The sequence below is a fragment of the Ornithodoros turicata genome, chromosome 7 (assembly GCF_037126465.1).
Source record: "Ornithodoros turicata isolate Travis chromosome 7, ASM3712646v1, whole genome shotgun sequence".
Classification (NCBI taxonomy): Eukaryota; Metazoa; Arthropoda; class Arachnida; order Ixodida; family Argasidae; genus Ornithodoros; species Ornithodoros turicata.
Window position 1 is genome coordinate 12,533,208 of NC_088207.1, and position 12,982 is coordinate 12,546,189.

General features: G+C 48.7%; 1 protein-coding gene across 1 annotated transcript in view; it reads right to left on the minus strand.

Annotated features, from left to right (window-relative positions):
* Positions 1-1,263: 1,263 nt before the first annotated feature.
* The window catches only part of LOC135399552 (sodium-dependent dopamine transporter-like), a 39,633-nt gene continuing 27,914 nt past the window's right edge, over positions 1,264-12,982 (minus strand). Inside the window, exons 8-14 of the mRNA XM_064631292.1 lie at positions 8,535-8,659; positions 8,369-8,481; positions 7,523-7,651; positions 6,575-6,677; positions 5,012-5,112; positions 3,980-4,135; positions 1,264-1,905 (exon numbers count right to left, since the gene is read on the minus strand). Coding sequence (XP_064487362.1) covers positions 1,705-1,905; positions 3,980-4,135; positions 5,012-5,112; positions 6,575-6,677; positions 7,523-7,651; positions 8,369-8,481; positions 8,535-8,659 — 928 coding nt within the window. The 3' untranslated portion in view covers positions 1,264-1,704. The remainder of the gene's footprint in view (positions 1,906-3,979; positions 4,136-5,011; positions 5,113-6,574; positions 6,678-7,522; positions 7,652-8,368; positions 8,482-8,534; positions 8,660-12,982) is intronic.

Sequence of the window (12,982 nt, forward strand, 5' to 3'; positions counted from 1 at the left end):
AGCAATGTGAAGAAGAAAATTACCGATGTAATTAGCAGGCAACCAAAAATAATGTCTGCTTACTGAACGACAGTGAAATAACATAGCGCGGAGACGTCGCTGTCAAAGCAACAGCTGACATGTCGCCCTCTGGGGAGCGGAGTCTTTACTGCGCTTCGCAACACTGTCATCTTGGCACCCTGTAGATGTATGTTCTGGTCGGGTCACTTAAGTGCGCAGTGCACTTTACACTTATGGTAACACACTGAATGACGAACATCCTGCTTGGTTTGTACTGTACGTCAGAGTACTGAGTACAGTACGTCAGAGTACATTGCGGTGTTACGATCTGACATCAAAGGCGCAAGGCTCTCTCCATTGGTAGTCTTAAGCACATGACCTCTCTCGCGCCCTGCCTCACTGGCGGGGACGGCTGCCGTGACGGCAGAGCCGGCTGAGTTTCGGTACTCCCTGTGACGGTTACCTTGGCGTCTCTTAGATGATTGAAACCATTACTGGATTTATTTATATCTAACACAAAATTCCCTCTCAGTCCTATTAGCAGCGACATCATTTACCATTAGGTGTAGCGGTTGGCTTCTGTTGTGTGGGAAAACTAGCGCATTCATTTTCAGGTCATGCCATTTACCCATGCATTATACTTCACAGCCTGAAGAAAAGTTGTTCAGCACAAGACATCTAATTACCTTTACAATAGTTACCTTTGTCCCGCATGTCCCGCTATGTATTGTCCGTCGTAATGCACCCGTGAGTCTGCTCACAACTATGAAACAAGCACTGTGCAACGGATGTGTGCGCACGACCGCGTGATGCGCTTAAGTCTGCATATTCCAGCGGTGCAGCTTCTCGTGCCGAACATTCGACGAAGAATCGAGTTCTATTTAAATAATATACGCATTCTGAATACCTTGCGTGAAGAGGAAAAAAAAAACTAATTTGTAGAGATGGGACGAATCCAAATTTTTTCGAACCTGAATCCGAATCCGAATCCAAGGAAGCTTCTACGAATTCGCGAATCTTACGAATCCGCGAATCTTACGAATCTCGAATCTTTCGAATCCTTTCTTTAAAAAAGTAAGCCAGAAAAACACACACACACACACACACACACACACTTCTAGTGAAAAATGGTTTGAAGCAGAATATACCACCTTTGTTTAATGCAAAACAAATTAAATAGTGCTTCAGCCTCAGGAGAAAGTATGCCCATATAGTAGTTCTCATTTGTTTAACATGTTTATTTATTTAACCATGTTCGTCGACTACAAGAAATATATATTTCCATATTTTCCATAATTAAAAACTACAAAAACAATTAAAAGCAAAACCAGGTTACTTTTAAACTTGTAATGTAACAGTTCCAGCCTGAACTCTTTCAGTCCAGAGCAGTGTAAACAAAGCAACCAGAAAACACCCGTCGGTCAATGAGGCTTTCGGCGGACTTCGGAGGCGCCAATTTGAAAAAGAAACAAACAAACGTGGTTGGTGCATTCGAAAGATTTCATTCGCCGTTTTGGGCGAATCCCTGCCTTGGATTCGTGGATTCGCGGATTCGGTTGGCACATCCCTACTAATTTGCCTCTTGGTTCACATAAAATGATTTCCCTTCAGCTTTCCCTTAGCTTTCAAAACTCTTATATTTGTAAACAATTATTAGGTTGTCTTCAAGGTTATTTCATCAAAGCACGGTGGTGAGGAAGCGAATCAGATATCGGGACTGAAGACGAGAGGAGCATCTGGATCGACAGTGATCTCAAGGACTGAGGTGTCGTTGCAAAGGACATCTTGTACTACAGCGGCGCTAGACTCTTCTCCGACGCCCTGTTCTTCTAACTCCTCAAAGTAGTCCTGGCCGGGAACATTTGGTTCCCAGTGATACTCCGGTTGAAAGGCACGCCCAGGATACTGCAAGAGACGAACAGCAAATTTTATATCCTCGTTCTGTTTTCTTTTTCGTGTAAGAACTTCACTTCATAAGAAAACTTCATAAAGAAAGTTGTCAAATCAAAGATCAGCAATGTGACGTCGGTCACTTCGAAGAACCAAGGAGATTGGCTGATCATGCTTCCGGATCCTTTACCGTGATCACTTTACCATCTTTAAAACTTATTACTAACCGGAAACCGGAATTCCGACACCAGTTCCATGAACCAGGAACGAACGAGTCGTTTTCAGTGTGAAGTTGCTCCATTTACTATGTGATAATTTTGAAGCGAGATGTCAGTTTTGTTAACCAAGACGCAATTTTAAAACAACTGATACTGTGACTTCATTTCGTTTTCGTGCTTGGCCGTCGCTGTTATCTCGAATTCGCTGACATCATATTCCTGGGCTTTGATTTCACGGAAGCTTTGTTGATCGCGTGTTAGCGAAGCAACTGTGGCGCCGTACAGATGTGGACAGACGGAGAGAGGACAGCAGGAAGTGGTGGACAGGGGGGATTAGTATGCGCCCTGGGCCGACTTCAGAAGGAACTGCACCGCCATTAATCTGGAAAGTCTTCGAAAAACCCAGGGAAAACCTCAGACAGCATAGCCGGTGGTAGGATGGATTCGAATCCACCACCTTCCAGTCTTCAGCACAACCTTGGTTACCACCAACGAGCGGGTTTTCACGGAAGCACTTGAGCGGGCCGTAACAGTGCGACATCGCGTTTTCAGTCAATAAGTTCAGTCAGTGAAGTTTTCCCGTGTTGCGAACTTGATGACTCATTGCTACACATCGTGAAACATGACCGTTATGACATGGTATGACCATGAGCGACGCACAGTGGTTTGTCTATGGATTAATTTTGCCCACCTGAGGGTTCTTCAACGTGCTCCGAAATCTCCGCACACGGCACACCATATTTGACGTCACTCGCGGAAGACTTCGTGACTAAGCAACTCGTACCGTTTCAGCAAGCTGCTCGCGTCCTCGGCCGAGATCGAATCAGCAACCTTGAGATCATGTGAACATGCTATCTGATCGACTTAACCAACTTAACAATTTCGAGTACCCCACGGCGGAGAGACTTATAGGCAATGCAGCATGAAAGCATCACAAAGCGCAAAACCGAACGTTACGCATGGAACACTGACTTTACCGTCATTGCTAGTAAAATAGTAGTTGTGACAGTTGTAGACAATAAAATGCCAATTCAGTTCGCTCTACTTCGTTGCACATGCAGGGAAAATGAATGAATGAAGGCACCTTCCCAGCGTTGGTGACTCGTACGCTCTAAGAAAAAATAAAGGAGTACTTTTACCCCTTTTGGGGACTAAATGCATTGCTACAAAAAAATAGTCCCTTTCGGGAGTAAATGAATGTCTCAGAGTGGAGACTGCATTTCGCGCGCTGTTGTAAGAGTCCCAAGTACATATAATTCTTGTGCATGCATGAAAATACTTTGAAGCAAACCGCCAACCGTGATATATCGAGCGATATAAAATCTTGCGCCATACATAGGGCACAATTTGCGAAGAAAGATGCGCTGACTCTTTCTTACTCTGTGTGGCTGGAAAATTGCTAGGTTGGCTGGGTTATACAGCCTTATGCCGTTCAAATTGACCAAGGGCACATATTTACGTAGACTGTTCAGACATTCAGGAGATCCATTCGCGAAGTTTAGTGACAACTTGCAGTCCTGGGGAGTAAATGTCGGGACTAGATGTCGGGCTAGGGGACAAAAATGGAGAGTAATTGCAGGGGAGTAGAAGCTGCAATTGCCACCCGTTTTACTGCTTTTTTTCCTTAGAGTGTAGTGTTCGCTAGTAAATCAAGCAATATGACGTCAGAAAGATCGGCTCGTCCAATCGTAGTTCGCGAAACGTAGGACATCCGAACCTTTCACATCCCAGTGTTCAATGCAGAGTTACCTCGGCCCTGCAGTTGGAGATTCCGATTGCAGAAAAAAGAAATTCGCTGTTCACGACGGTCGGATATTACGTAACTTTGTGCACTTTCCGGAATTAATTTTAGAGTAAAGACGCTGACCTACCCCGATGTTATCTAAGATGCATGCGGTGGCTCCAATTGGCACTTGCAGTAGCGCAGTGCTTCCGATTATCCAAGCCAACGCTTCGTATTCAGCTGGAAACAGGTAGCGCATATAGCGGGGTGATTGGAAGTGCGACAGACGGTAGAAATAGAATACCTGTGAACAAAGCAAAACATATTGTGCACCCATTGTCAAGCTTCTGCTGCTATGTACACTTTGACATTTTCTGACAATTACTTCTACTCGGACCTTGCAAGCGCGTGAAACCATGAAGTGCCAGTCATGCTCCGCGATCAAGTGTAATTATTATGTGATCAAGCTAGCCTTGGTCTGAACCTTTTGCAGCCCATTACAGCTACAACTTTGATACTGTTGCCAACAGCATGTCATATTGCGTTCCAAACAGTAAGTACTCGTGCTAGAAACTCGAGAACATACTGGAAACTTTTGAAGCCCTCATTTCACATCATGTACGTCCTCTCGAGGACGACTGTACGACGCAAAGGACAAAGGACAAATTGCAAGGACAAAGGACAAAGAACAAACTTTTTTTTTTGTATCAGGATGTACCAACTCGCCCACACCGTTGCTCTCCCTCAATACAATGGTCCCAGGGACTAAGGTGAATAACCTTGCCCACCGTGCGCCCAATGGACGAAGGTTGTTCACCTTAGTCCCAGTGGCCGGTGGGCCGATTTTTTTTTTTTTTCTGTCAAATGAAGGGTTTACTTCTATGCTGCCCTAAACCTTTTTCACCCATCTTTCTCCCGATATTTTAAATGCAACGTGAGGGATGTGGGCGGTGCTTAGTAAGAGAAAATGCGTTCTGCATATATATCGGCGGCTTCTGGTTCAATTTACTTTCACCAGATCCCTGGATTTCGCAATTTTCAACGTTCATTTCACATGACCGATTCAGTAAACGAAGCGGAAGATTAAAACGCGAGCGCTCAAAGCACTAGGAGCGTCCCTGGTAGCATAAGGACACTCACACAGAGTCACAACTTGGAAGAAAACGAGAAAAGTACGTACGGCCAAGAGTATTGGACAGAATACCGTCCAGCAGGTCTTGAAGTAAAGATTGGGCGGCCTCTTTAACATGAATTCGATGTCGAAAGACCATCTGCTAATTCCTGTAAACACGAGAAGTAGTCTGGGTTATACTCAAACATTAGTAAAGATGGCGAAGACACGGATGCTAAGATAGCGGTATCAGGAAAAGAATTCACCATGGAAAGGACGATATCAGCTAGGGACCTCGTTGAACGAGTTTTTATGCTTCTTGGATAATTGTTTTGGGGCTTCAAGGGGGCAAGAGAGGAGACATTTGCAAGTTTTTAAGCCCGGGTGTTTCGTTTAATACAGCCTCTACTGTTGGTAGTGAGCGCTGCGTGATGTCTTCTGAGCTCCAACATGTCTAGATTCTAGAGTGAGAGCGTGAGTCATCCCGAAACTCCTGGGGACTCACTGCTGAACTGAGCATACTGTTCGTTATCGTTATTAGTGATTTTAGTATATCGTAGCTGTCGTGTCTGCGTACGCAAAGGGATAGTGTTGACGGTTCCGCGCACGCGCAAGACCTAAGCAGAGCTTTGTGCATCACGCGGAACCACCAACGCGATCCCTTGGGTACGCAGACCGGACACGTACGATATACTAAAACTCAGTCAAGTTGATGCGCTCTAAACGTCACGCGACGGCACGTGAAAACCGTGACGAATTAGGCGGAGCCAGCATTTATCGCGCTGTACGCGTTGTATGGCCTACTCCAGCACGGTTGTGTTGGTGCTAATGCAAGAGCTCGCCGTTTTCGTCTTCAGAGGTGGGCAACGTCACGACTAACGCTCTGGGGGAATGTGCGTCTTGGGCAGGCTTCTAAGGGAACTGCGCCGACATATGTCTGACAGCGTCTGAGGAAAACCCAAGAAAATCTCCAGGCAGCACAGCAGGCGGATTCGAACCAGGGTACCTCCCAGTCTCGACGTGGCATGGCCAGCAGGCTAAATACTGAGCCACGCGAGCTGGTGCCACCGGTTGTAATCTTTTCGTAGTTTTTTTCTTTCTTTTGCTATTTTTTGTCTAACCAATCCTTTTGCAATTCCTAACGGCCTTGAGGGTAAATAATTCCTCCTGATATCTGAAGGGCGGCATTTCACGAGAAGTGATCGCGTGCTGATGATGTCTCTTGCTTGCGTTGGTGAGCCTTACATGTTGTATTGTCCTAATTAATTGTTGTATTGTTTAAGTTTTATCTTTTATTGCACGCATAAACATTGGCCCGGTCAGTTCTGTTTAATAAACCTTATTGTTGGTGGTCTGTAGGCGATGGACCTCCCCAACCATAATCATTCAAATAAACTTGTGGTTTTGGTTGTGGTAATTCAATTGGTAGCAGGAATAGTAATTGAATTACCTTTGATGAGTAATTGTAACCAAGCTACATTTTAGTTTTTCTCAAACTTATTGTAACTAGCTTACCTTTTAATTACCTTTTTAAGTAACTTAAGCAGCTCTGCCTACCAGCGTGTGATACGGTGAGATTCTCTTTTTCCAGTGTACAACACGACATTGCTGCGTCAGAACTCGTGTACTTACCGTAAAGCCACATAAAGATAGCTACTTCAAGCATGGGTATAAATTGGGACATTATTCCTCCCACTGCATTGTCCTCGAGGAGAGATATTATGTATGGTCCGGCCTAAAAGGGAAAGCAGTGTCCGTATGTAGGGGCCTATCTGTGTTCATGTATCCGTGTGCAAAAGAGACGTACAGGTTCTTACACTATAAATGTCCACCTGCGCCGGCATAACTCAGTGCAGGAGGCACAATGTGGTTTGCATATAGAGCTCATAAAGACATTCAATCATGGTGCATTTCGAAGTGATTGAGCACCGCCGCGCGAAGTCATAACGCACGACGTGCAATTCCCGTGGGCAAAACAATCAAGATGACGGAGTTGCGAAGAGCACTTCACATGCTGCTCCCCAGGTGGCTACGTGTCGCACATCCTGCCAGGCGGATAGAACTGCAGTTTTCATTTCACTATCCGTACGTATTTTCAGTTATATTTCACGTACGTATTTTCTCCCGAAGTGAGCAACGTGAGGAACGAAATTGCCCACGTAATTTGCAGACGACGACAACCCTTTTGGATGTTATATGTTTTTGTTTGATATGTTATACTGAGAGGCAGTGGCATAAAGTTACGCGGAGACGTCTCTGCCTGCTAAACCGACACGCCGCCGTCTATAGAGAGCTGCGTCACAACTGCGCTTCGCAACACCGCCATCTCGGCTGTTTTACTATGGGAATTGCACATTGTGCGCTATAACTGTGCGTTGCGGTGTTATATCACTTCGATATTTACAATGATTGAATGTCCTTATGAGATTTATATGCAGGTAACACAATGTGCCGCCTGCACTGAGTAATTGGCGAGCACGGCATGCCGGCGTGGGTAGACTTTTATAGGGTTAGACCCTGTAGACTCTAGGGTAATTGACTGTAGTTGCAGGGCTGTGTACATGCACATGAAGTTGTTACCTGGGTTGCTGTGGGAATTCCAGAGATGAACATAGCCATGCAGATGAAAAACGCAGTCCGGTTGAGGTGCAGGCGCAGGTTGGGAAAAAGATCCTCGGCACTCGTCATCACCATGGCCACGTTGCTCATCTGCAGTAAACGCCTACCGTATCAACGACGGCTTGCTCATCGGCAGAGAGCGGATATTTAGGCACCCTTAGGTAGCGCTCTTCGTCGCATAAATTGTTCTAGGCCAACCAACCATCAGAATCGTATCGTATTATTTTCCGATTGGAAGGAAAGTTGATACATAAAGAGGTGTGCGCCCCCTTTCTCATCTTATCGGGAGACAGAGCGATAACATCCACGATGATGATAGCCCTACACTCTTAGAAATGAACTTCACGGCATAGCACGCTCCTAGCCAACCATGATCTCGAATGATGTCGTTATCTGCCCTGATTTGTTAAAAACGGGAGGCGTACGCCTATTCTGTGACAATTACGAACAGCATAAGTGTCACAAAAAAGGCGTACACCTCCCGTTTTTAACAAATCAGGGCAGATAACGATATCATTCGAGATCATGGTTCGCTAGGAGCGTGCTATGTCGTGAAGTTCATTTCTAAGGGTGTAGGGCTATCATCATCGTGGATGTTATCGCTCTGTCTCCCGATAAGGTGAGAAAGGGGGCGCACACCGTTTTATGTATCAACTTTCCTTCCAATCGGAAGTTAAAACGATACGAGTGTAGCCATACTCCGTGCTATGAGGTCAAGAGCACCCCCTGTTAGTGTCTAAAAATCCGCTCTCTACTCATTACGCTCACAATTTCACTTGTCAAGAGGAAGAGAACGAAATCTGATACCATTTCATCGATGGAAATCATGTAGAATGTGAAATAAAAGAGCCCCGTCCATAAAGATGGCGATGACATGTTCCGTGTTAACTCAGGAAAGGTGACGAAGGGAAACACGTACGCTGAAACAGGGCAGAATGGGGTAAGAGAACGTCGTGCATGAAAGGCCACTTACAGGATACACCCAGGTCGCTGACGCACATTCCCATAGACTCTGCGAGACTCCCGCTACCGCTGAGCGTGATGATGCTACCGATAATACTGGCCACGGTTACGAAGAGCGGCAAAACGATAAACGCCCTGTAGAGATACATCGGAGATTTTAAAGGAGGCAAGAACTCCTATCTGCATGTATTTCGCTACGGATTTAATAGATGTAATATTTTTCTTCTAGGCTTCGTAATTCTATTTACAATTTATTGTTCGATTCTTCTCCTTCATAACTTGTGCAGCGGTAATACAAAAACGCACTCTTTCGTATTCGGGCGAGTAAACGCACCGCCGTCCAGATACCGCTACCCATCGTTACGTCATCCGAAGAATTGTAGCACCCAATCAGATGCCAACGCGGATGTACACATAACGTTCTGCTGTACCCTCTTCAAGATGACCTTCACTACATAGCACGCTCCTGGCCAACCATGATCCCGAAGGACAAAGTTCTCGTCTCTGATTTGTTGAAAACGGGAGGCGTAGCCCATTTTGTAGCCGTGCAACTCGTTATCAACAAATCATGGGCGAGAACGCTGTCATTTGAGAAGATGGTTGGCTAGGGGCGTGCTATGTGCTGAAGATAGGCGCCTGTCAAATTCACCTATACAAAAGGTGTCACAGACAACACGTTGCAACCCCGCCGTTTGGAGCCGACACAGTCGGCGGGCTCGCTTGGTACAGTTCATAGCTCCTTTAAAATAGCTTAACTGGACCGTGTACCACACCGTACACCATAAGTTATGTTTTTGTATTCCGGGATCCCGTCGTTGAGAGCTTTCAACAAAGGCTCGGCTCTGGATGCAAAACCACCAAAGTCCGTATTAACAACCGACAATACGCTACTGAACAACATGTACGAATTTATTCGTGGAATCTTTCGTGTCATTTTATATTTGGCACTGTTGTCGTCGCCTGCATTGAGCCACTTTCGTGCACCCTGTCTCGCCGCAGAGAAAGTGGTGCTGGTGAGGCATGTCACCCCATTTCGTTGAGTCACCCGGTGCGGACCGCATCCCTCGCACCCTCCTAGTGACGACACTGGATGCTCTCTTGCATTCTCGTGCTCATGGTCGAGAACGGCAGTCGAGCTCAGGTGGCGTGGGATAGGGTTGAAGGGACGAGCCAGTAAGGGGGAGAGAACGTCTTTACTGGTCAAAGGCCGAACGTAGAAGAAGGAACTGCAGTCAAGTCTCGCGCCTCTGTGTCGCAGGAAGTCTTCCTCTACACCACTCTCCCTCCCCCTTTGAGTCCGGAAGCGCACTCTCTTAGGAGAAGAGGGCGCAGCGGAGGGCGCAGGAAGGAGGCCAGGATCGGAGTCCGTAAATACAAAGGCGGGCTTGAGGCGGTCTAAGGTGACTGTGTCCAGGCGATCGCTGATTTTAAGTTTGAAGGTGGCCGGCCCACGCTCGATCACTTCATATGGTCCGTCGTAGGGCCGCTGCAGAGGCTTTCGGACAGCGTCATGGCGCAGGAAGACAAACTTGGTAGTCTGTAGTTCCTTGGGGATATATGTGGGTCGGCACGCGGAGGCCCTCGTAGCAGTGGGGCGGAGCTGTGCCATGCTTCGTCGCATGCGCTCGACGAATTCGACGGTGGGTTCAGCGTCGTGGGGTGAGGATGAAAAGAAATCTCCTGGTAAGCGCAGGGTGGTACCATAGAGCAGCTCCGCAGCGGTGCATCCTAGGTCATCGCGGATGACGGATCGGAGGCCAAGCAGGATAAATGGCAAATGCTCAGTCCAGTCGTTTGGTGACGGATAGGATCGGAGAGCGGCCTTAAGTTGGCGGTGGCATCGTTCCACGAGTCCGTTCGCTGAGGGGTGGTACGCAGTCGTCCTGATATGCTTGGAGCCCAGAAGTGTAACCAGGCTCCGGAATAGACGGGATTCAAATTGCCTACCGCGGTCCGTGGTGATCCTGAGCGGGGCGCCGTACCTTGAGACACAGGAAGACGCGAATGCGCGGGCCACTTGCTCAGCAGTGATGTCCGGCAGGGGCACGGCCTCGAACCAGCGGGAGAACCTGTCGATTATGGTCAGTATGTACTTGTTGCCTTGCGAAGATGGTAATGGGCCAACAAGATCCAGATGAACATGATCAAATCTGGCGTCTGGCATGGGGAATTTGACGAGAGGACGAGTGGTATGACGACGTACTTTAGAAGCTTGGCAAGGGATGCAGGATCGTACCCAGTTGCGCACGTCGGTTCGCATGTCGTGCCACACGTAACGAGAGGATATGAGGCGCTGCGAAGCACGGATGCCGGGGTGGGATAAGCTGTGGAGACGTTCGAAGATAGTGCGTCGTACGGATGCGGGGAGATAAACTCTGGGAGGGTTGGTGGAGACGTCGCACCAGAGTTGGACGTCTGAGTCAGGGAAGGGAACGCGTTCCAGCCGGAATGAGTAGTCAGGGTGTGGAAGGCCCGCGAGTTCCGGGTCGCGCTCTTGAGCGCGCGCAAGCTCATTCAAGTCGATCAGATCAGGCACCGTCAGGGCATGCGTCTCTACGGCCCGAGACAGAGCGTCGGCGACAGTGTTGTCTTGTCCCTTTGTGTGCCGGACGTCAGCGGTGAATTCAAGCACGAAAGCGACATGTCGTATTTCCCTCGGTGATAACCCTGATCCAGCGGCACGGAAGGCTCCGACGAGTGGCTTGTGGTCGGTAAAGAGGGAGAACTCGCGTCCTTCGACGAAGAAGCGAAAATACTTGACTGCCTCAAATGCCGCGAGTAGTTCCCGACCGAACGTGCTGTATTGCCGCTGCGTAGAGTTGAGGACTTTAGAAAAGAACGCCAGGGGGACCCAGGCACCGTTGACGTGCTGCTGAAGCACGGCGCCGATGGCGACATTGGAGGCGTCAACCATGATGGAGGTGTGTGCAGAAGGATGGGGATGTGCGAGCATGGTGGTATCCGCCAGAAGGCCCTTCACCGTGCGAAAGGTTTCTGCAGCGTCGGGTGTCCAAATTAAATCCTCATTGGGGTCTGTCAGGTGGGCCAGCATGTCGGCTAGCGGTTGAAGTAGCGTGGCGCACCAGGGCAAGAAACGGCGGTAAAAATTGATGAGCCCTAGGAACTCCCGGAGGCGGCGGAGGGTGGTAGGCTGCGGAAATTCCTGGATTGCCTGGACCTTGGCTGGTAGAGGTCGTACGCCCTCTTTATCGACATGATGGCCAAGAAATTCTAAATGGTCTACTCCAAACTGGGATTTCGCGGCGTTGACAACTATGCCGTATTCAGAAAGGCGAGTGAAGAGTTGGTGGAGGTGGCGTTCATGCTCTTCGGGGTTCGCGGATGCCACAAGTAGGTCGTCTATGTATGCGTAAGCAAATGGCAGACCGCGAAGGACGGAGTCGACGAAGCGCTGGAACGTTTGTGCCGCGTTCCGGAGGAGGAAGGGCATGCGGACGTACTCGTACAATCCAAACGGTGTAGTGATGGCTGTCTTGGGGATGCTGTCGGGGTCCATGGGAATTTGATGATATGCCTTAATAAGGTCAAGCTTGGAGAAAATCGTGGCGCCGTGTAGATTTGAGGTAAAATCCTGGATGTGAGGGACGGGATACCGGTCCGGTCTTGTAACACGGTTAAGCGCCCTGTAGTCTCCACAGGGCCGCCAGTCCTCGGTCTTCTTGGGGACCATGTGTAGTGGAGATGCCCATGTACTGGATGACGGTCTGACGATCCCCAGTTCAAGCATGCTTTCGAATTCTTTTTGAGCTACCGCGCGACGATCCGGCGGTAGGCGTCGAGGTCGGGCGAAAACAGGTGGACCGTCAGTCTCAATACAGTGTGTCACGGTGTGCTTGGGTTGGAGTCGTAGATTGCACAGCATCGTCAACGCAGGGTACTGGGCGAGGATGGCTTCGAACTTGTTCCTGGGAATGCGTGCAATCGCAGTATGGATGCCAGCAGAGGGGTCGGCCGCAGTTCCGGTGATAGAACCCATTGTCACCGCGGCGATTAGACGGCGCTTGCGAACGTCGACGATGAGGTGAAAGTAATTCGAGAAGTCGGCACCGAGAAGGGGGCGTACCACGTTCGCGACAACAAACGCCCATTTGAACTTGCTATGTAAACCGAAGTCTACCGTTACGGTGCGGTCGCCGAAGGATGGAATGGATGAACCATTTGCAGCTAGTAGGGGAGGCATGGGGAGCGCTTGGCACGGTCGCCAGGAAGTGGGGGCACGGCGCTGATTTGAGCTCCGGTATCAACAAGAAAGCGGAGCGCGGAAAGTCTGTCGGTGATGTAGAACAGACGACTTTGTGCCGCGCGGGTTCCGTTCGTCGTCGCTAACGGGCGGCTGACCAGTTTCCCGCCCACTGGCAGGGGGGGGGGCGACATTGGCGGGCAGCTGCACCGAATTTGAGGTGATACCAGCAAAGGAGCGATTCCGGCGGTGGAGGT